The sequence below is a fragment of the Tiliqua scincoides genome, chromosome 1 (genome assembly GCF_035046505.1).
Source record: "Tiliqua scincoides isolate rTilSci1 chromosome 1, rTilSci1.hap2, whole genome shotgun sequence".
Lineage (NCBI taxonomy): Eukaryota > Metazoa > Chordata > Lepidosauria > Squamata > Scincidae > Tiliqua > Tiliqua scincoides.
Window position 1 is genome coordinate 214,455,820 of NC_089821.1, and position 22,708 is coordinate 214,478,527.

Here is a 22,708-nt window from a genome sequence, read left to right on the forward strand (position 1 = left end):
CACTTACTGACATTGAAGCGCATCTGCCATTTTGCTGCCCATTCTGCCAGTCTGGAGAGATCCTTCTGGAGCTCCTCACAATCAATTAATCACAAAGATTAAATGGCTAATCTTGCTAACGTTTTGTTTCAAGCAGCAGTTTTTCCACTGCTAGGTTAATCCAAGGTCTTTTATGATCTGATTTTTACAATGGGAATCTAGGAACTGTAACACTGCCCTGGAACGAACCATCCTTGCTCAAATGATTACTGTTTTTTCTTCCTCTTTTCCTTTTTTCCTAATTGTATATAGTGATACAAGAGCAACTGTGATGATGCTGATGTTTTACTGGGCTTACTGTAGAAATTTATGCCCCCAAATCCCAAGTGAATCACTCCCTTGCCTTATCTCTGCTGTCACCGAGGCAGATAGAGGGGGCAAGGGGGCTATCTGCACCCCGGGGGGGGGGAGGCTCTGTAGGCGGACAGGCAGTGGTGTCTCCTCTGGGCCTCAGGGGAAGTTCCTGGCAGCTGTGCCTCCTGCCCTCCTGCACCTGGCCAGTCCCACCCTTCATGCCGGAAGCCAGAGGAGCCCTGGATGAGGCAGAGCGTTTAGGTGCAGCCTGCCAGCCAGCGCTTTCCCAAACCCTCTCAAAACCCGCCACACTCACTCCCCGCCGCAGTCCTGCTGTCAACGGGAGGAGGCAGCAGAGCAGGGGTGTCCTAGCCACTGCTGCCACCACCAGACCGATGGAGGGCAGGGACTGCACTGAGAGCGTCCTGCACTGCCATCTCCCAAATGCACAGCTACGGTGGGCAGTAGAGAAGCGTGCTGGCCCACACTGAGGAGCACCTGATGGGGAATGGGCAGCACAGGACGCTCCCTGCGCTCTCCCTGCCCTCTGTCGTCTGGTGGCAGTGGCCAGGACACCCTTGTTCTGCTCTCTGCCCCTGCAGGCAGCAGGACTGTGGTGGGGAGTGCACGTGGCAGGCTCCAGGAGGGCGCAGGGAAGTGCAAGGCCTGCAGACTGCTCCCCCACCACCCTGCCTCCTCAAGGGCTCCTCTGGTTCTTGGCTCAATGGGGGGACCAGCTGGGCAAAGGCAGGCGGGAGGTGCAGCTGCCAGGAATCCCACATGATGCCCAGATGCACTGCTGCCCGTTCTTGTGCAGTGGGTCTACTTCTGGGTAAATCAGGTGCAACTATGTGCAGCTGTACTTGGTCAGTAATTCCTTGTTGCTTGTCTCTCTGCTGTGAATTGAATTGCACACTCGCAGTTATGTGTTATAAGCTGTATGTTATATGTAGAGCCTCTGGCTTAACACACCAGGCACCTTAAAGGAGGATTTGATTAATGGTTCTACTGGTATGCTGTTTTCAGTGCACAGAGCTCACTCCTAGGCTTGTCTACTCAGAAGTAAGTCCCATTAAAGTCAGTGGTGCTTACTCCCAGGAAAGTGTAGAAGGGATTGTGGCTTTACTCTGATAGTGTTTACAAAAAGGTTGTGGAGAATACAATTTTAAAAGTTAATGAATATAAGTGTATCATGATCTATGAGATAGATCATAGTTTTTAATAAATTAGAGGCTGTTTTTAATACTGTTTTTGCTATGCTATGTACACATGCTATGTATGTATATTATGTTTTTAATACTTACTGTGTTTTTAATAAATTAGAGACTGTACAGTTCTTAGGTAATCATTACTAGTAGGTCATTTTTCAGGATCTGGCTTGGATAAAATCACACAAAATTAGTCAGACTCAGACACCCCCCTAAGTTTAACCCCCAACTTATTCGAGGGTCATTGAAAATTCCATAAGAACGACTTACAGGCAAGTATGTGCATTATGTCTCACAAGAGATGGGAGTTTCCTTTATTTCTCAATGAGAACCATTAGGTTAGCTCAGGGGTGTCCAAACTTTTTGGCAGGAGGGCCACCTCATCTCTCTGACACTGTGTTGGGGGCCGGGGGATTTACATTTCAAATTTGAATAAATTTACATAAATGAATATATTAGAGACAGAACTTATATGAATGAATGAATTTTACTGAGCTTTTTTGTAATACGCGTGAGATCCAGAAAAGGGCGGTTGTTAAAATAATTTCTGATACATACAACACACCTCTTCCTATGGAAAAGTACAGAACAAACTTAAGAGGAGTCAGAGTGGGCTCCTTCTCCCCCCCCCTATGCAGGAGCATGTTTTTACTCTCATTCTTCCCCCCCCCCCCCAATCTGGCAACAATCAGCAGCAAAGGAACACAATCAGTCAGGGAGCTGGTGGGCAAAAGCAAAAGCAGTAGGTTTCCTCCCCATTCAAACATCCCATGAGTTCTTCCCTGCAGCGCCCACCTCCAACACCAAGCACTCACAGCCCAATTGGATCCACACTTTCCTAGGGGTAAGCCCCACTGACTCTATGGGACTTACTGCTGAGTAGACATGCTCTCCAGCTGCATTCAAACATCCCTGGGACTTCTCCCCTGCAGTGCCAGCCCCCAACCCCAAGCACACTCACAGTCCAATTGGATCCACACTTTCCTGGGAGTAAACCCCACTGAGTCTGATGGGATTTACTGCTGAGTAGACATGCTCTCCCGCGGCATTCAAACCTCGCAATTTATCCCTTGCAGCGTCCACCCCCCAGCACGCGCAAGCAGCACAAATAGACTCACAGTTTCCCCTCCTTCCTCAGTGCCTGCCCCCCCAAGCCAAACGCAGGCAGGACAAACAGACCCTGGACTTCTCACCCCCAGCCCATGCCTGCACTCAGCTGCAGCCTCCCCAACCTAATGGGAGGGTTGTGGATGTGCGGGGCTCCTGCTCTCCTGTGAGTGCTTAGCCTTTTCCTTGCTGTCGCTGTGAAGAGCAGTCATGTCCGGGCAGCGAGGGCTCCCGAGGGTCTCCAGCAGGCCAAGTGCCCATTGGAGATGGGGGGCTCCCTGGGGGGCCGGATTGGGGCCCTCTGCAGGCTGCGAGTGGCCTGGGGGCCGGGGTTTGGGCAGCCCTGGGTTAGTTTATGGGCAATATGGTTTTGTTCCTGTGTCATTTGCTCTTAAAACAAATGATATTGAATTGTTTGTGATGGCCATCCAGCTTTGTTTTTGCTTTTTGGCAATTCAGAACTTTATGTGCACCTTGTTTGGGGTGTGCCACAAAAGGAACCAGAACCAGCAATGCATGATGTGACAGATGATAAGAAGCATACTTGACAATGCTTGTGTAAAGAAAAAAAGTCATGCCTTAAGAAGACAAGGGAATAGGAGAAGGACCCCGAAAACAAGCAAGCAAGCAAGCAGTTTGTACACCAAATCTTACTCCATAAAGGCCCAAATCCTAACTAACTTTCCAGCACTGGCTTAGCTGTGCTAATGGGGTGTGTGCTGCATCCTGCAGTTGGGTGGCAGTCAGGGAGGCCTCCTCAGGGTAAGAGAATGTTGGTACCCTTACCTCAGAGCTGCATTGCCCTTACCTTGGCGCTGGAAAATTGGTTAGGGTTGCGCCCATAGTGTACGAACTTCTATACTGTTACACTGTTGCAGAAGTTAATGCAGCTTGGATGTGGGAATAGCTGTCCTGCTGCTTTTGTAGCCATGGAACTTCTGTATAGAAATCATTTAAGGATGCAGATGTACTTGGTAGCCAGCTGAAGCAATAACAAGTTTATAATCTTGATGCGTTTGTACTATAGCAGGGTACTATAGCTATAGAAGGAGCTTTTGCGAGAATTATGGTTTCAAACCTACAATAGCATGCTGCAGAATTATTGCCCCTATACCATTCACTGTAAAACAGCAGTTTGCGGCATGTTGCTTTAGTGCTTTCTGTGTGTTTCCTCACTAGTAGCATTCTGAGCATGCTGCATTGTTGTTAATCCTGTATAGTTTTGGTGTGTTCAAGGGCACTTTTGGTGTCTTCTTCTGAGTGCTCCAGCTTCCTTCTCTCTTGTAAAAGCCTTTGACCAGGCAACTACCACCCCTTAGTTCATGCAAATTGTGTGAAGTAAGCAATATGTAAAAAACCTTTCGCTTCTTTTTAAAAAAAATCTCATGCATTCAATGCACATCTGATTTTGCAGTTCTTGTGCTCTGCTACTGTCAGCCCATATTAATTTCTCACCTACCCCTGGACATCCATACAGCAATTGCTAGTGTATCAATGAAAAGGGAACTACTGTGCAAATGTAGCTAACCAAGAGAACTGGGAATGAGTATATTGACCCAGAGTAGTTTTTACCAGCATCCTGGGACAAGCTAATTTATAGGCATAGTCAACCACTTAAAGCATTTTAGTGGATTAATTGTATGCCTTGTAAACTATTAAATTGTAATAAATTCACATATTGCCAAAATATGGTGCCTTGTTGAGATACTGAAGCGTAAGAACTTAAATCTGAATTAAACAGAAGCTGCTACTTGTTGGATTTTATCCTAAACCTGGTGTCCCTCACCCCTTCTCCCCACAACAATCTCCCACAGCCTATTAAAATCTACTCCTGAGGTTTCGGGGAGCAAAAGAGATCCAGCATGAGACACTACTTCGGTAGTGAGGTGAAATTCCTACACACACCCCTTGGTAGGCCGCAAGTGGCTTCTGTTCACAAAATCCAAATTAGGATTCAACCCATAATTGGGAAAAAATCATATTTAATCATTTCCTATTTCGGAAATAGTTCAGCAAAGCCTGAACGCCCACTGATTTAAAACTTGGCCCTGACAATTAAAATTGGCCTCAACTGATCAAATACTGAAAGCTTTAGCTGATTTAGCTGTTAATAGACAGGTCTACCAATTGCTGTAGTTTAAAGCATTTGTATTTTCATTTGTTGTCCATCCTCCCTATTGTTTCATTCCACAGCAGTCTGGAGGGGAGATCACAGTTACGGTTTGGTTTCAGATTCAAATTGTGATGAAGGGGAAAGTTTTATGATTGTTAAAATAAACAAACTCTACAGCTCTAGCAGAGCCATAAGTAGGGCAGAGCCTGAGTGGCAGAAGCCCCAGGCGCGCCACCAAGGAGGGGTGCAAGACTGGCCCCGGGCTCTGCCCTAGTTATGGAAGATGCGGTGGGTACTTTGCTTGGCCCATTCCATCTCTTCAGGAGGCTCCCAGCCTCCTGAGGAAAAGCAGTGGGTTGAGTGGCTGCAGTGCCTGTCCCCTCCCCTGGCTCCCCAGGTCAGGGAAAGTGAAAGTGCAGCGATCGCACTCTGCCTCCACACAACCGGACGCGGAGCACCATCGCTCCACTTTCACTTTTCCTGACCTGGGGAGCCCTGCAGAGGCTTGCGCAGGGTGCCCCGTACCACAGGAAGGCTGCTGCAGGAACTGGTGGGTGCACCCCAGCTCCTGCAGCCCTGTCAGAAGTGAAAGTGGAGCAATCATGCTCCACTTGCGGTTTAGCGGAGGCGGGGCTTTCACTTGTAAAGCATCGGGGAGCCCTGCGGACAGCCTCACAGGGATCCCCCCACCCCCGAGAGACTGCAGGAGGCTGTGGTAAGTACAGCCAAGCCCCTGCAGCCACCTGAGCAGCACAATCCTGGGGATTGCGCCGCTGCCTCCTGGCTGCCCCCATCCCTTCAGGGCAAAGAGGCCAGGACCCACAGGCTGGGGCGTCGTGACGCCCCAGTCTGAAAACCTCTGCATTTGACTATCCTTTTTGGTTTGTCATTTTTAAGAATGTCTGCCTGTTTTAAGATATTCCAATTCTTAGAAGAGAAGCCAGTCACACATTACATTGTTTCAGCAGACATCAGCAGTACAAAACTCTATCCTCCAGTCTTTAAACAAGTGTGAAGTAATGCAGGTGATCTGTTCAAATCCAAATCATTTCCCACATTTTGCAGCTGAATACCAGTTCTGAGGTCCTGGAGAGTCCAAGCCTATTTCTTTTTTCTCTCTCATAGCGCACTGACTGTATCAATAAGAAATGTGTAGAACGGAATCCATTGTCACTAACTAGGACAGGGTTCAAATGTTCCCATCATGCAGAAAGCCTTTTTTGCTGACTGTGGCAATTCCACAGGCATTTACTTCTGGGTCATAGCATATACCATAGCCTTGTCTTTGAGATTCTGCTTTTGTAACAGTTATGAGAGGAAGGTTCTGTTTGGCTTTGCATGACAAATATTTGTCCCCATTTTGCCTTATTTATTTTTTCCCACCTTCCCATTTTTTATCCCACTTTTAATTCCTGCTTGGATTTCAAATATAAAACCAAGATTTAGAGAGTTTAAGCATTTCCTGGTCACCTTACTAAGTAAAGCGAAAGCCAAAGCAAACACTGTAAAACAAAAATTAAGTCTCAAAAGTAAATAGTGTATTTTGTTGCCCTCCATATGGCTCACTGTCTAGAAGACCATAAAGCGTGGGTTCCCCCATCTTCTGGTGCAACAGCTGGGTTTACACAGCATTTTTAGAGTATTTAGCCTGGCACAGAGCCAGGCATGCATAATTTTTCCATTATGTGTATGTGATAGATGAGGAGGAGGGTGAGGTTGACTTCAAGGAGCAAAGTTGTGCGTTACTTCGGATTTTTATTAAAAGAGCCTTTTAAAGTTAATATAAAGTACGAGTAGTGTAAACAAAATGAGAAGGCAATAAGGTGGAGGTTGGTAGCTTTGCCAATTATGCCTAGATCTATAAGAGCAAGAGAATATTGCTGTGTGTTCTGGGATGTGTGTGTTTTGCTTTTTTTCACAAAAGATAAACTACAGTACATAGATTTACAGGCAGAAAATTATTGTTAATCCCCTGAGGCTTCAAGAATAGACAAGCATTTAAAAACCCCAAATAAACAGGAGCCAAACTGAAAAATTTGGGAGGAAGAGCCTGAAATGTGTCTTAGAACGCAATTCAAACACACTCTTCTGCCAGCACGTAAGCCCCTTGTGCCAGCCTGGGAGTGTTGCGAAAGTGCAGTAAGGCATGTCTGCAATGACTTGGGAGCAGGCCACACTGGTGGAGGTACATGTGCTGGCCTGCTCCTGCAGGATACAGACCAGCACAAGGAAAGTTCACACTAACCTGGAGAGGGCAGTGCAGGGGTTTGGGTAATGGGAGGGGAGGGCAGAACAAGGACATTTCATAGGGATGGGCAAATTCAGCGTGGTTTGACTTGACTAGAGTTATGAGTCTCCACTCCCTGTGACTCAAAAACAAGTCACAACAGGGGCCACTCTCCAAGTCACCTTTTTGCAACTCTAAAGGACTCGAGTCGAGGCGCCCCCTTTAAAAAGCCAGCCATGGGGGGGAAAACGCATCTGCTGCCAGGGCGGGGTGTGTGTCAGAGTTTTCTTTAAACATTCCCCTAATGTCCCCATTCCATCTATAAACAGGGCGTTAGGGGGTGGGACGGGCTGCATGAGAGCAGGGAAGGAAACGGCAAGAGGTAAGAGAGTCACACGCAGCAGCAGTAAGGCTTACCAGGACAACCCGATCCTTTGCAACTCTAGTCAGAAGTAGTCCCATTGCAACCAGTCATTCAATGAGGTTCCCACCTCCCAAATAACAAGAGAGCCATGTGCTTGGCAAATGTGATCACTACAAATTGCCTTTCCCCCCCACCCCAGCTTCCCTACCTCCTCCTCCTCCCTGGGATTCAGTTGTAAGACAAGAACCCCCTTGTGCTCCTCCTCCTGCTTTTCTTTCTCCAGCCAAAGAAAATATCAAACCTTCCATCCTGAGTCTGATGATCGTCAGTTCTTTCAGAGATGGGCAAAAGAGCCTGCTCCTGCCTCCCGCCTCCTGCTTAGATGCAAAATTAACCCTTCCCTGCCTCCTGGCTGGAACTTTCCTGCTGCTTGCCTGGTCTGAATGATGACCCACAAGGTTTTTCATGCCGTGGAAACAGTAAGCAAGCACACCCAGACACATGACTCATGTGCATGCATGGGGACAAATGCCAAGCCAAGGGGCCCTTGACTTGAGTTTTTTTCCCAGTCTTCCATGCACACAACTCAAGTGTAAACGAGTCAGTGAAAAACACTTATTTTCATGACTAGGACTTGAGCCACCTGACTCAAGTTCCCATCCCTGGTGTTTTGGCCTGGGCAGTGGTCGGCTCGGCAGGCAGATGGGCCCAGGAGGGAAGTGGAACCGGCCTTCGACACTTAGGCTGGATCCTAACCCCCTTCCCAAGCAGCCTGGCGTTACACCAGGCTGCTCAGATTTGCAATAGCTGATGCAGATCTAAGTAGCCCCATTGAGGTGGCTGGGGCATTATTCATGGTAAGCGGACATAAGTTCCCTTACTCTGGGTTGCGCTCACTCCACCTTCAGGCGTGCACTGGATACATTAATCCGGTGCGGGTTAGGATTGGGCTGCCCATTATTAAAATTGTGTGGAGCTTCCTATGGGAGATTTTGTGGGAAGAGTCTGGCAGTGTTGTCTTCTCAGACGTCTTTCTCAGGGCCAAACTAGATGTTATGTGGAAGAGCTTAAAAGCTTCTGTTGATGGGGGATGGGATGCTGGGGAGGTGATGGTATAACCCTTTCCCTGTGTCATTTCATCAGTCTAACTCCCCTCCCCCAGTGCTGTTAGCCATAGAGGGAAGAAAAGACAGGTGCATGCACTGAACTTGTCTTCCCCACTGCCTGCTCATAGTGGCTTGGGGGGGGTAATTTTAAATTGAGGAAAATACATAAGAGGAAAGGGATAAATCCTCCTCCAGCACTACACCCCTAATCCCAATCCATACCCTTGCCCTGGTGGTTATTTAAAGAAAAGAAGAGACCATTGGGAATTCCGATTGTGCATCTCCCACAACATGCCTGGTTTGGCCCACAGAACACTGCAGAAGGTCTCTGTGGAAGTCTCACATGCTTGCATTCCAGCCTCCTCCAGCCTGCAGGATTTGAGAGAATTTCTTCATTGGCTTCACACTGGCATATTTAGCAGAAATGTGGCCCTTCAGAGGAGCAGAATGCATGTTAGAGCCATAGTTTTCCAAAGACAAGTCTCATCAAGGCCCAGACAGAACCCCAGAAGCCGTTCTCTTCCATCTCTCACTCCTTCCCTGCCTCCAGCTGTGCTTTCCTTCTCAATCTTTGTAATCCTGTCTACCAGAACAGCAGCTGAATGCCCCTGCAGAAGTCAGTAAAGGGGAACAAAATGCAGTGCAAACTCTCTTTGGCTTAACCTTTTGAGAGCTATTTGTCATGGAATTCTGGAGGCACATACTCAAAATGGCTTGATTCAGATTTTGTGGACCACCCAATATACCCCACCATAGTCCTTTTCCAGTCATACATATTTGTGTGTGTGTGTGAGAGAGAGAGAGAGACCACTCCATCATAATCCCAATCCAATTTGGACAGAAGTGTTTCTTTCAGACCATGAAACTGTGGTATAGGCAAATTAAGAAACCAAGACTTGCCGTCTTTGTGAGACATTGCTCCTTGTCTGAAGGGCCATATTTACTGTGGAAGAAGAAAGAAGCTCTATCTCAGTAGTAAAGCACAGGCTTTGCATGCAGAAGAGCCCAGGTTCTATCTCTGATAATGCCAGGTAGACCTGAAAAAGACCCTTGTATGAAAAATGGAGATCTGCTGCAGGTCAGTGTAGTCAGTGCTGACCAACTGAACTGACATATGAGAACAATATCTTCATCTGAACTTAAGACTGGCGGGAGGTATTGGTCAATTAGCTGTGCAAGCCTAGGCATGTCTACTCAGAAGAAAGCTGAGTGGGGCTTACTCCCTGGTAAATCTGTTTAGAATTGCAGCCTAAGAGATGGAAACTCGCTGTGCTTCCATTTGTCTTTGGAACAGCTAGCTCCTTAAGTGCAGATGTGTTGATTGGGTTTGCAGATGCTGACCAAACTCCTCTCTGTAAATCTCTTACAGAACATAGGAAACTTGGCAATCTGACTGTGACAGTGAAAAAGATTGTCCCTTCTCCAGAAGCCATCCAGGTCCTGTACCAGCGTATGAGATACGAATATGAGTTTTACTACTACGTCAAAGAGCAATTTCATCTGTTAAAGCGCAAGTTTGGACTGAGATCTTCAAACAGTAACTCTTTGCCGAGGCCAGAACTTGTCATTCCTTCTCCTCTGGAAACAGAAGAGCCAGTAACAGAAGACGAGGAACAAGATGATGAAAAGTGGTTGGAGGATATCTATAAAAGGTGATGCAAGCATCACTTTCTCTTCTTTCATAGTGTTCGAGAACTATTATTAAGAAAATTCCTTAAGGAAGTAAGTTAATGCACAGCAGCTTTTAAAAAGACATTTTATTCCCAAATCAGAGTAATAGAATGAGATCCCATTTTGGGAGGGATCAAATGTTCAAATGTATTTTTGTTTTCCTTGGTTCCATAAGATCATAGTCACTAGGACATACTTTTTAAGTGCCATCTCTTGTTTCATCACAGATAACATTTTTCCGTAAACTTTTGTTGTATGCCTGTATCTACGTGCGGAGTGATATAGATGCCAGCATATGTTCACAATTTTTCTAGGAATTGTTGGCCTGTGCTCATATTAAATCTTTTACAGTCTCATTTGAACACCTAGAATTAACAACAGGGCATTAGAGGCTCGCATCATCATGTGAAAAGCAAATAGTGTTGCGCCAAAATAAAAAAAGAAATGCATTATCACTACAGCGCAGCACTATGGGAAACACCTAGGCTGTGTTTCTCCTGAGGAAACCATCTGTTATGATGGCATGCTCAACAGGACAACTAAACATGAGAGAAAATTAGTCTACGGAAGAAGAGAAATATCTGACTTTTTAAAAATACAACGGCATTTTTATTAGAAGGTGTAGTGTTGTCCAGGCTAAAGTTAGGTTATGTGGAACACATGGAACAGTTTTGACTTTTGTTTTAATATTTTAAAGAAGGAAGCAGAGAAGATACGTGGGTAGTTCTTAGTTTAGAAAATATTTCTGTTGATGTTACAAATGTATGTGGTGTTCTATGTGATCAATTCCTTCCAGCTGAAGGATGATCTTGCTCAAGACAGAAGTTTCTCAGATGTCCCGCATGCTCTGGGCTAATGAAAATCGGATAGGAAATAAATCGTAGTAAATGACATTGGGGACACATCTAGGTATGTATCGGTTTAGAAGATATAGAACATTTTCCCCCCCACAGGTCCTCACCTCTTTTACATTGGCAGATGTATAGATTTTGTACCTAGCCATGGCCCGGTACTCTTTTAATTTAAGGCAAGACAAGAGGGAATACATAGTATCTTCATTTTATGTAATTGTGTACTCACCAGAGTAGTATAGTCAACATAGGATGAACATCATTAAATTATTATTCTTGGAAACAACTATATGCAATTGAGAAAACAGCATAATTTGTTTACCCCACCCCCATTTCCTCCCCTTCTCTTGCTGTCTCCATTGTCTATATCAGGAGTGTCCAAACCCCCACTTGGGGGCCATTTGCGGCCCTCGGGGACTCCCAATCCAGCCCATGAGGAGCCCCCAGTCTGCAATGAGCCTCTGGCCCTCCAGAGACTTGCTAGAACCTGCATTGGCTCACCATGACTGCTCTCAGCACAAGAACCAACTGTTCAACCTTTCACAGAAACCGCCAGCCAAGGGCTCCCTCTGCTGCTTGCTGTTTCACGTCTGTGAAGCAGCAGCAGTGAAGGAAAGGCTGGTCTTGCTTTGCGCAAGGACTTTTATAGGTCTTGAGCTATCGTGAAACCTTCATTCATTTATATAAGTTCCATCTCTATTATATTCATTTATGTAGATTTATGTAAATTTATTCAAATTTTAAATGTAAATTAATTCTTTTTTTTTCCTGGCCCTCGACACAATGGCAGAGAGATAATGTGGCCCTCCTGCCAAAAAGTTTGGACACTGCTGGTCTATATCAAGATTGTAAGCCCCTAGGGGCAAGAACCTGGCCTCTTGTTCTGTTCATTGATGGTGCTGTATAAATGATTATGATGGTGATGATGATAAGGATTATTTTTTATTATAAGGAATAATTATAAGTAGGGTTTGTTTGTTTGTTTGTTTTTAAATCAAAGGTAGTTAACTAGATAGTGTTTCATATTGGTGTTCTCCATAAATAAAACTTTGGCAAATTCCATTCCCAGCGCCTATCATACACCAACTAATATAGTTAATTATTAAGATCAGTTGTATTCTGTTGTATACTATACTACTTCTGGTAAAACCGAACACACATAATTGTGTTGATGGTCAGTGACAACCTAGATGAGTTCTCTTGTCATTAACTACATCCTGGTTTTGTGGTTCTAATGCACTACTCTGAAAGGAACGCGTTGGGTGCAGGTAATAGTCAATACTAAACAAGATGCTGCATTGTATATTTTAAGTGGTTTCTATGAAATTACATTTAAAGAGTAATGATTAGTTTACACACTGTGGAATTGTTTTATTTTGGGAAGCAAATTAATATTCACACTTTTGAAAAAAAACAAAACATACTGAAGTTCAATTTTCCTCTGCCGCAAGAGTCCTGAGTCACTTAACATGTTCACTTTCTTTGCAGTCTCACTGCTGCTTAAATCTATTTTTATCAGTCTATTTAATATTATTCTCTACCATGAATACTTTGCAATGTTAAAAGCTACAGCTGTCAGGTGATTTACTTGCTAGGTTTTAATGTTGTATATTTTTTGTACAAGCAACTTGCCCTCTACTCCCAGAAAGGTACTTCATAAATTTATTTGGCACATAACCTTTTAAGATTCCTAACACAACAGGCCATTTATCTGTCATGAAATAGATTTTAAAATTTACTTTAAATGGTTTAGAAGCACATTTTAAGTTTGTTAGTCTTTTGACTTATTTATTGTGACTTTTCAGCACATTCCAAATTTTACATTGCTCAGGAAAGGAGTGCATTTTAAATGATTTTATTTTGGACTGATAGTTTGTTTTTAAGAATAAATATCACTGTTATAAAGCCTTCAGTCCATGACAACCTTTTAGGAAGTGCCATACTTGTTTGTAAATCTCTGATGGGGTAAAAGGTTGGTTCTTGGCATATGTGAAAATAAGAGATCGTATATGTACATTAGCTAAGTTGTAAATGAAAGCAACCTATGCTTGATGAAATATTCATTAACTTATTCACCGACTTCTTTGATACTAAACTATAAAACATCCATCTAGCCTTTTAATTTTATTTTTGTGCAGTAATAATCTGCATTTAGAATTTGTGCTGTTCTTCCTAGAACCAATAATCATCCAGTCCTTTTTTTTGTTTCTGGACACAAAGATTAAATAAAGGGCTTTCCTTCTTGAATCCTCCTGGAAAAAGGTTGTTTGATAAAGCCTAGTTTCTTGGCTCATGGCCAAAGATCCAGCAGGCTGTTTTGAAATGACTATGTTATATCTTGAATTACCTTGAGGCGTGAGGCCCCAAAGCCAGGCTTTCTTAATTGTATGAGAAATACAGTAAACACTTAGAACTGCATTGACCTGCCAATGTGCTTTATTGCTCTTATGGACGAATGTTTAATGCATAGTGAGAACAGCTTTGACCCATGCATTGCCTTTTTTTACTAGCTAACATAGACATGGGTGTGATGATATTTGATATCCAGGCTCAGAGCTCTAATTGTCCACAGTGCTCAGGCAGATTTGCAAAACTTTAATAAGCTGTGTGGTTCAGACTGAGCATACAAAGGAAATAAAATGTTCTGATGGTTAAAAAAAAGTTGCTGCAAATTCCAAAACTATTAATAAATGGTATGGTTTGTTTAATTTATTTTAGTTTGTTCTGAGGAGGTACAATTGCATTGCTATTATGTAAAATGCACTCAGATCTTTGTGAAACCATGAATGTCTTTCTTTTAAAGGTACAGTAGAAATATTTTAGTTTCTATTAACGTCTTTGTTGTTACCTGGTCTTTGTGATAAATTACATTCATTTTGTGATATGATTTGATAACCCAGGCCAAAACATCAAAGCTGTGCTTTCAAGGTACCAGTTGATAAAAGCATCAGTGACTCCCAGCATTTTATAAGAGTAACTCTGACTACCTTTGTTGCTAACAGAATCTCTGTTGAATTGAGCTTTGTACTTTTGTCCCCTGAAATGCTTATTCTCTACCGAACGTACATTTGAAAATAATTAAATTCCATACAAATAAATAAAGGCCTGTGATTTGCAAGGATGACTGTTGTAGTCTGTCCATTTTGTATGGGCTTGTCCTTTCATGTTGTAAGGGCTGTACAATCAATCCTTCAGCCTTTTAATACCCAGCGTGGTGTTTTCTTGTGAAATAAGTGGGAGCACTTTGAGCAGAGTAGTGTTAAACCACTAAGTTGAGTGGTTGACGACTCACTGAAATAAACAATGGATTTTAAATCTGAAAGACCACAGAGCATTCATTTTTACCTAACAGACACATGCGCGCGCACACACAGCAAATCTGCTAATATTTCTAAGCTGGTCATTGCTGGTTGGACTTGGAAAAAAAAACTGTTTTACAGAGTCTTTGCTCATGAAAAAAGCTTGACAGATACTGGCAGAGGTTTCTTGTTCTCCAGAGATTTCCGATTGACTGAAGTGCATTTGTTTGCTTCTTGCACTGTATCAATGCAAATTATATTGATGGGGGAAAAACTCAGAATGACCGCAGGCTAAACAACATGTCATAACAGGCACAGCCTTACAGTAAATCTTATAAAATTATGTGGGCACATCATCATAGGTTTTGATGCCAAAGTGCCTTGGAAAGAGTGAATATTGGTCTGTTCACTAGAGAACCATTTGACAGGTCATTGCGATAATCTATACACTACTGAAATCATACAGGAGTTGATTTATTAATATTGTTGCAATAATATGAAATATAGATCTTTAAATTAGGATGAAATATATCATTCTGAGAAAAGCAGATCTGATCAATCAAAATAAACTTATAGCAGCTCAAGAAGTCCAAAGACATTAGTTGATTCCTATGTTGCAAATAAAATTCCCTTATGTTCAAAATGGTTTATTCTCTCATTTCTAATCCAGATCAGATTTGTTAATTACCTTTAGTTTAAAACAGTCCTTAACTTCCACAGAATGTCTATTTTATTGGAAAAACAGAAGTTTACTATTTCTTCGTAATCTATTTTTCCAGTGCATGTACTGTATGCAGTACTTGATATCAGTTCCCTCCTTCACTGTAATGTCATTCAGATAACCAAACAGAAAGCTAAGCAGATCTAATATCGAATTGTACCTCATGATTTCCATTATTACATTTATGTGCTTTTAAAGGCCACTTTAATTCTTGGCCATGACCACCAACGATTCATAAAGTCAGCATTCAAACTGCTATATATTAGTAATTTAGATTCAGTACGGTTTTGTTGGAATCAAGTACAGTACCATCAATGAAGAACTCTCAAGGAACCTTTTTTAAATCATAGAGACGCCATGACTTCTTAGTTCTATTGATCTTTTATACTGATAGCAGCATAATCAAATTTTGTAAGGGTTCTATTAATGTTAACACAAATTAACGACTAGTCTAGTAATTGTCTTACTTGTAAATATTGATAAAAGACTGGAGACTGGTTCTCTTTAGATCTGATTTCCGCATATGCTAGTCTATCACCAAACATAAGGAAATGGGCTTTTACAGCCCAGCCCTATTCTTCCCCCCAACTGATGCACCAAAAAGGCTTGAGCTCCATCCTGTGGGGGGCATTCCTGGAGGTTTCCTCTGGATAAGGGAACCCAAACATTTGAGTGTGGAGGAATCTACTCAGAACTGTGTCAGCAATGGGCAGCCCAATCCTCGGTGGCACCGAGAAGGGCTGCCGCCGGATCCTGTGCCTCCTGAGCTACCGCGGGAGGCACCTCGGGAGAAGGGGACTTTCATCCCCTTCCCCCGAGTAAGATAAGCAGCCCCGCAATGGGGCTACTCACTTTATCGTAAGGTAAAGGTACTTGTGTAGGGTGCGCAGCCCTACACGAGTGCCCTGGATCCTGCGGAGCAGAGCTCCATGGACCCACATCCCACCCCTCCCCCAGGCACGCCTCCAGCCTGCCCCCTCCCCACGTCACACCTCCCCGTCACACCTCCTCCCCACCCTCCTCCACCCCACCGGCCTCCCCCCTCCCCAGAATGCCTCCTCCCCGCCCCCATCCCCACCCTCACCTACCGCAGCTCAGCGATATGGGAAACTGCCAAGCCACAGAAGCTGGGCGACCACCCAGCACTGGCCGGCGCTGGGCTAGCACAGGTGGGAGCCTGGCAGTTAGACTGGCAAACGTGCCTTACGGCATGTTTGTGACAGTGCTCAGCAGCACGGAACCGTGCCACCGAGCACAGGATTGGGCCCTTAGCTGGCACAGGTTCATGTGGACCCAGAGTGTGGGATCAGGTCTGGAAAGGTGTTTGGATTTGGTGGCTGCCTGTGCCACTGAACCCACCCCCTTCCAGACTTGGAGCCAAAACTGGGCACAGCACACCAGCTCACAGCTGGCATGCACTGTCGAAAACATGCTGGAAGGCACATTTGTGGGCCCTACCACCAGGTTAGCACCAGTGGTAGCCCAGTGCTGGGAGGCACCAGGCTACCACCCAGCGGACGCTCAACCTCGGACAGTCAAGCAGAGGAGAGGTAAGGGGGAGCGTGGGGAGAAGGGGGGAAGAGGAGTTCCAGGAAGGGGGGAGGCGGGCAGAGGGTGGGGAGAGGGCATTACGGGAAGGTGGAGGTGAGGAGAGGTGTGCTGCAGGGAGGGAGGGAGGCGGTACTGGTGGAGCGTAAGCCATTGCCTTAGGCAGTGATGTTTCTGCCTCCCTGCTGGCACTCCAGCAGTGTGCAGCTTTGTGAACTGCTGGAGATTGTTTTATAAGTGCTATAAGGCCGTGCCTGATACGTCTTCCGCCAGCAGATTGGCCCTATAGGATTGGACCATTAGTGAAATAAATGTGGGTTTCAATTTGTGTGTTAGCTCAAGTAGATTACAAATTTTGATGGTGAGAGACTTATATCTCTGGCTAGTAGTGTTAATTTAAAAACAAAATGACACCCAGTTATTAAATTACCTTAAAAGTACACAGTGGATTTTCACCAAACCAATGGAGAAGCAAACCCTTGTGACTATCCTAACCTTTATACCTTGTATTCTCATACAAGTCTTGATTGTACATTGAGAAACATGCTCACTTTAGCTGTACAAGCACTTCTGTGCCTTTATAATTATTTTAGAATTCAGTAGTGAAATATTTTGGATCTACAGGGTATATAAATGGAAAATGTAATGTAGGGTGCCAGCAACTGACGAGGAAGAAAAGCTGCCTAATAGTACGGTCACCTATGTATAATGGTCATTGCAGAATTACTATGTTTTGAACTTAATACTGATTTTTGCATTTATGGAACCCAAACCAATTCCTGATACGATATTGCACTTTGCAGCAGAAATACCTTTCATTAGAAATCGTACAACCCATCTTTCATGCAACTTTGCTTTCACTAAACATGCCGTTAATGTAATCACTGGGCACTATGTTGGCTTTCAACTACAGTAACTCTGGTCTGCCAGGGATATGAGTCTCCCTCCATCAAAAGGTGCAATCTGCATGATCTAAAGAACAAATTGATAGCAGTCTCATATTGACTAGCAGTGAAAGCCTATGGATGTTTACTCAGAAGTAAGTCCAATTTTGTTTAATGGAAATTATTCCCAGGTAAGTGTGCATATGATTGCAATATAATGATTCCATGTGCCAGTCTATACTAATTGCTAATTAATTAGCAATTAGTGACTATCTTATACTAATTAAGAGCACTATACTAGTATACTAGTATAGTATACTAGTATACTATCTTATACTAATTAAGAGCACTAATTGCTCATAACCTTTCTGTGCTTTTGGCTCAGTTTATAGGTCTCAAATGTAACAATACAATAAAATCAAGAATTTGTTGCCAAATGCATTTTTACTTCTTGCAGGAAACATTTCAGAAGGAAAACTGGACATCCTTATTTTTTAGGAAAATAAAGGACATTAGCTATTTTCCTTTGACTCAATAAGAGTATTGTTTTGGAAAAAGCGAGCCAGCTGGACAATTCATCCTTCTCCTTCTATGAAGAGAAGACATGCGCAGTGCCATTTTGACACTATGATATTTATAAGACAAAGCTGAGGTCAAAGTTGTTGAAAAGTTTCCAAATTCCAGTGTGGTTTATCATGAAGAGCCTAGTGCTGTTGAGGCCATAGTCAGTTCAAGCTTCTTTCTGGTATCCATAGACCTAGTCACACTCCCACACATACACACTCCTTTGCCTTAAAAAAATCTGATGGATTATTCAGGGGGTGGTTTACAAAAAGTTTCTAAGTTATTCTTTTATACAGAACGTGTTTTTCATGCTCAGAAAGGACATGGCCTTGTACTCTTAAAGATCTGCCAAGATTTGGTGGTCAAGTACACATAGATGGATTTTGGACCATGTTCTAGAGCAAGAGTGGCATTCAGATTTTAATTATTTTTTCCTATCCAGAGGGCAGTGTTATCTTATGGATTGAGCCTGAGCATAGAACTGGTGGTGTAGCTTGTTATGTATACACTCACCTACAGCAATCTCTCTTATTTATTGGTTTATATCCCATCTTTTTCCCTAAAGGGCACCCAGAACTGCTCACAACAAAATCAAAATACATATGGATTATAAAATGTTTTAAATATAATAATATAAGTACATAAAAAACAAAACCCCTACCCTCCGCCCTCAAAAGCTATGTGGCCTAGAAATGTTTTTCAGCCTCACCAGAACTGCTCTTCAGAGGGGGTTGATCAAAGATCTGCTGGAAGCAAGTGCCAGAGGTGCGATGCCACAACAAAGAAATCCCTGTTTCTTGCCACCATCTCCTTGACTTTGGATGGCATTGGAACTCTTATCAGAGAGAACTCTTAGCCCTGCTGGATGACCTAAGGGGACAAGCCACACTATAGGCCCTTGTAGGTCAAAACCAGCACTGTTAATACCCTTGGTTAGGGTTATTCTTGAGGATTTGTGCACATGGGTAGTATTTGTCCTTGGGTATTCAGAAAGTGAGTTTTCCAGTATGAGAATCATGATCATGTCCATGGAAAAATTAGTGGAAATATCCAACTGTCTAGAAATAGATCGCTGTGACCCAAATCCTAACCCACTTTCCAGCACTGGCATAGCTGTGCCAGTGGGATGTGTGCTGGAGCCTGCAGTTGGGGGGCACTCATGGAACCTTCCTCAAAGTAAGGGAATGTTTGTTTCCTTACCTAGGAGCTGCGTTGCCCTTATGTTGGTGCTGGAAAGTGGGTTAGGATTGCGCCCTGTGCCGCTTATCTTGAGCTCTGCCACCACTGTTACAAGTGTGACTGTTTGAATACGATACTGACATTATTGGTGATCATGGTTAGGATTAAACTACTGGTAAGTGGATCCTTTCAGTGGGACTTAGTGGAGCAATCATGCCCTTCTGCATGATAAAACAGAGAGTGGGGATGAATAGGAAAATGATTCTTGCTTCTCCCTAACAATGAAAGCCTCTGTGTGCAGCAGTGGCATTGCTAAGGGGTTGTGAGGGGGTGAGGAGCACATCGGGTGACGCACACACAGGGGAGTAGGTGAGACCACTACTTGCCAAAATTTTTAAAATCTTGGTATTTGTGAACAATACCATCGTGTTATGTATCAATCAATGTGTAATTTCATGCAGAATGCAATTAAACAAACTGTGTTGAAGTATCTCTATCAAAGTTATAGCCAAAACACCTGTGCGGATGGGGCGATGGTACATCACCATGCCCATTGCATGGGAGGAGGTCCATCATTGGGGTGATGAGCTGGCCTCCTGCACCTGGTGACACAATCCCTAGTGACGCCACTGGTGTGCAATTCTACATCTAGAAAGGCTGGGATGCAGCATGGAGAAGATCCAATTGTGCTTCCTGGGCCTGCTCACCTTTGCAACTTGCTATCTCTATAGGAGTCCACGGCACTTGCTCTTATTTTGTCTCATTGTATCAGCATGTCAAGGCACAGATACTTGCATAAGGTCCTAAATTCATCAGTGGTTCTCTCTATCACACTACATGGAAAAATTAGGTTTCTAGTTTTGTTGAACTTCAACCAAATACTGTATAATGGTTGGCAACCTTCAGTCTCGAAAGACTATGGTATAAGCCTACAGCACCTGATATTCCCAAGCGGTCTCCCATCCAAGTACTAACCAGGCCTGACCCTGCTTAGCTTCCGAGATCAGACAAGCAACCTCATTTACAATGCTTGACCTGATAAGGTGAACATTCTGATGGACATGGACCCTCAGCCAGTGTCCAGCATGCCTGCCACCACTTAAACCAGTCAAGTGATGAAGACTTTTCTGCCTAACATTGAGTATACGCAATAGGGATCACATGTGTACACCTGTGGGCTGGGCAGAAATGGGTTAAACCAGTCAAGTGACTGTGCAAGCAAGTTCTTATAGGACTTGGAACCCAATCCTGTGAATGTCTACTTAGAAGTAAGCCCCATAATAGTCAATAGGAATTACTTCCAAGTAAGCGTGGATAGGATTGCAACATTAATATAATGGTCTCCTCAGTAGCACCCTCCTGCCAAGTTTTGTCATGAAAGGTCTCACAGCATCCAATGTACTGAGAGTTTCATCCTCATTGGTGGCCATTGTTTCCCCCTCCCCAATTTTAAATCATGCTAAGATCTGTAGCTCATGCACCATTTTTTTCCAAAAGGAGCCTCCTTCCAGTGCCCATCCCTGCTCCCACCTTGATATACAAACCACTGAGATTTTCATTCTACAAAAATGCCTTGCCAGAGTTCAAGGAAAGTGCCTGTTTATATTACCCCTTGGTGTTCCGACATCCTGTTTAGGGAAAAAAGATTTATCATCCATAATGTATGTCACAGAGGCTTTCATTGTTAGGGAGAAGCAAGAATCATTTTCCTATTCATCCCCACTCTTTTATTTTCCTTCTATGCATTCACAGAGATTTCCCCCAAAATGAATTTCTGACTGGAAGAGAATCGTCAGTCAGTACAACAGACACCTGAAAGTGTGGCAGAGATACTGCTCCATCATATATCTGTGTTCTCAGAGTTTTTTGTGTGATGTCAGCAATAGATACTACAAATTCCAGTTGGAAGAACATCATCCTTTCTGGTACTTGGTGCAAAACGCTGATGTCCAGAGATTCCAGTCTGTGGTTGCTTTTTCTTCTTTTTTCCCCCCCTGTAATACTTGCACTTTGAAAGATTTCCACAAAGTCTTTTCTTGGCAACAATAGATAGTTTGCTGTCCATTATTCATCCTTGGCCCTCTGGATGTTACTTCAAGCATAGTGTGACTACTGTCAATCGTTAGCAGCTGGATCAGGCCACCTGCAGATTGGGACTGTCGTGCTGAAGGAGGGAAGCTTTAATTCACTGACTCTGCCGTTGCCGCAATCCAGTGGAGCCCTGAGGAAAGCCAGAAGAAGGAAGGGAGAAGAACTCCTGAGAAGAGCAAAGGGGAGCAAGGGACATCAGGAGATTCCCAGAGGAACCCAGGGGTAGCAAGTAGGGTTTTAGGGGTGAAGGGAATGAAAGAGAAGCAGACCTGAGGCCGATCCTGGGTCTCCAGCAAAAGGAAACACAAAGCATGAAAATGACTTTAAACACACACACACATGTGCATGCAACCAAGTTCAAGTTCAAAACCTTGATTGGCATACAAGCAAACGTAAGCATGCTAACCACATGTATAAAGTCCTACTTGCTGGGAAAGATGACTACTCCAACGTTTTATCCAAACCCTTGTTCTTAGTGATGCTTACAGATGGGAAAATCCTGGATGGATAAAAAGTACCTTTAGCAGAGACAAAAATCAAGCGGATGTTGACTTTGTCAAAATCCTTAAAAAACACTTTATCGAGACTTTCAAAACTTAACTTGTTTCTCTATACACTAGAGGGAGCCCTGCTCACAACAATAATTGAAAACATGCTTCAAAAATTGTGTAGTCAGCACTTGTGATGTGTTTTTATAAGTACTGATAAAGGTTTGATGAGGGCATTATTGCATTCATTTAAATATGATTTGAATGGAACAATGTGATTATGAAAGAATGTGCAATGGCAGTGCAATTTATTTGATTTCTTTACCTGTCTAGCCCACCCTTTCCTGAAGGCTCCATATTAATGGAAAAGGTCTGAATTAGCACTTGCTTGTGGAAACCTCCCAACCACCAAAAGATAGTTCACATGCAGTGCTTCTCATGGGCACTTGTATGATAGTGTGTTCCAACAGGCAATCACGCAGACCGCATCTCTGCATGCCATTGGTTTTTTAAGGGTGCAATCCTGACCCAGGCTTGGGCTGGCCACAAGTCCCATAAGGCCGTTTGTGCTTCCTTGGGAGTCAGCTAGGCCGGCGCAGAGGTGCGCCGGCCTGCAGAGGCTGGAACAAGCCGAATGAGGCACCGAGCCTTGCATCAGCCCGGTTGGGCAGTGGGCAGGCAGGTGGGGAGCAGGAGGTGGGACTGGGATCCAGCAGTTATGCCGGATCTCAATCCCCGTTCCCGGAGAGATTGGAGCTTTAAGCCACTCCGCTCTCCTTGGACTTGCGCCACCTCAAGTGGTGGCGCAAGTCTGAGGAGACCCATGGGGAGAAGGCTCCTTACCCAGAGGTAAGGGGAAAAGTTTCCCCTTGCCTCTGGCTAAGCTTCTTTTGGCCCCTAATCTGCGCTGGATACAGCGCAAGCCTCCTGGCTTGCCTGTTCCAGCGCAGGATA

At 44.0% G+C, this 22,708-nt stretch overlaps 1 protein-coding gene across 3 annotated transcripts in view; it reads left to right on the plus strand.

The window, feature by feature from the left end:
* Positions 1–14,101, plus strand: part of UST (uronyl 2-sulfotransferase) — a 175,367-nt gene extending 161,266 nt beyond the window's left edge. For all 3 annotated transcript variants that reach the window (XM_066615538.1, XM_066615556.1, XM_066615546.1), the window contains exon 8: positions 9,828–14,101. In XM_066615538.1, coding sequence (XP_066471635.1) covers positions 9,828–10,114 — 287 coding nt within the window. In that variant the 3' untranslated portion in view covers positions 10,115–14,101. The remainder of the gene's footprint in view (positions 1–9,827) is intronic.
* The last annotated feature ends 8,607 nt before the right edge of the window (positions 14,102–22,708 follow it).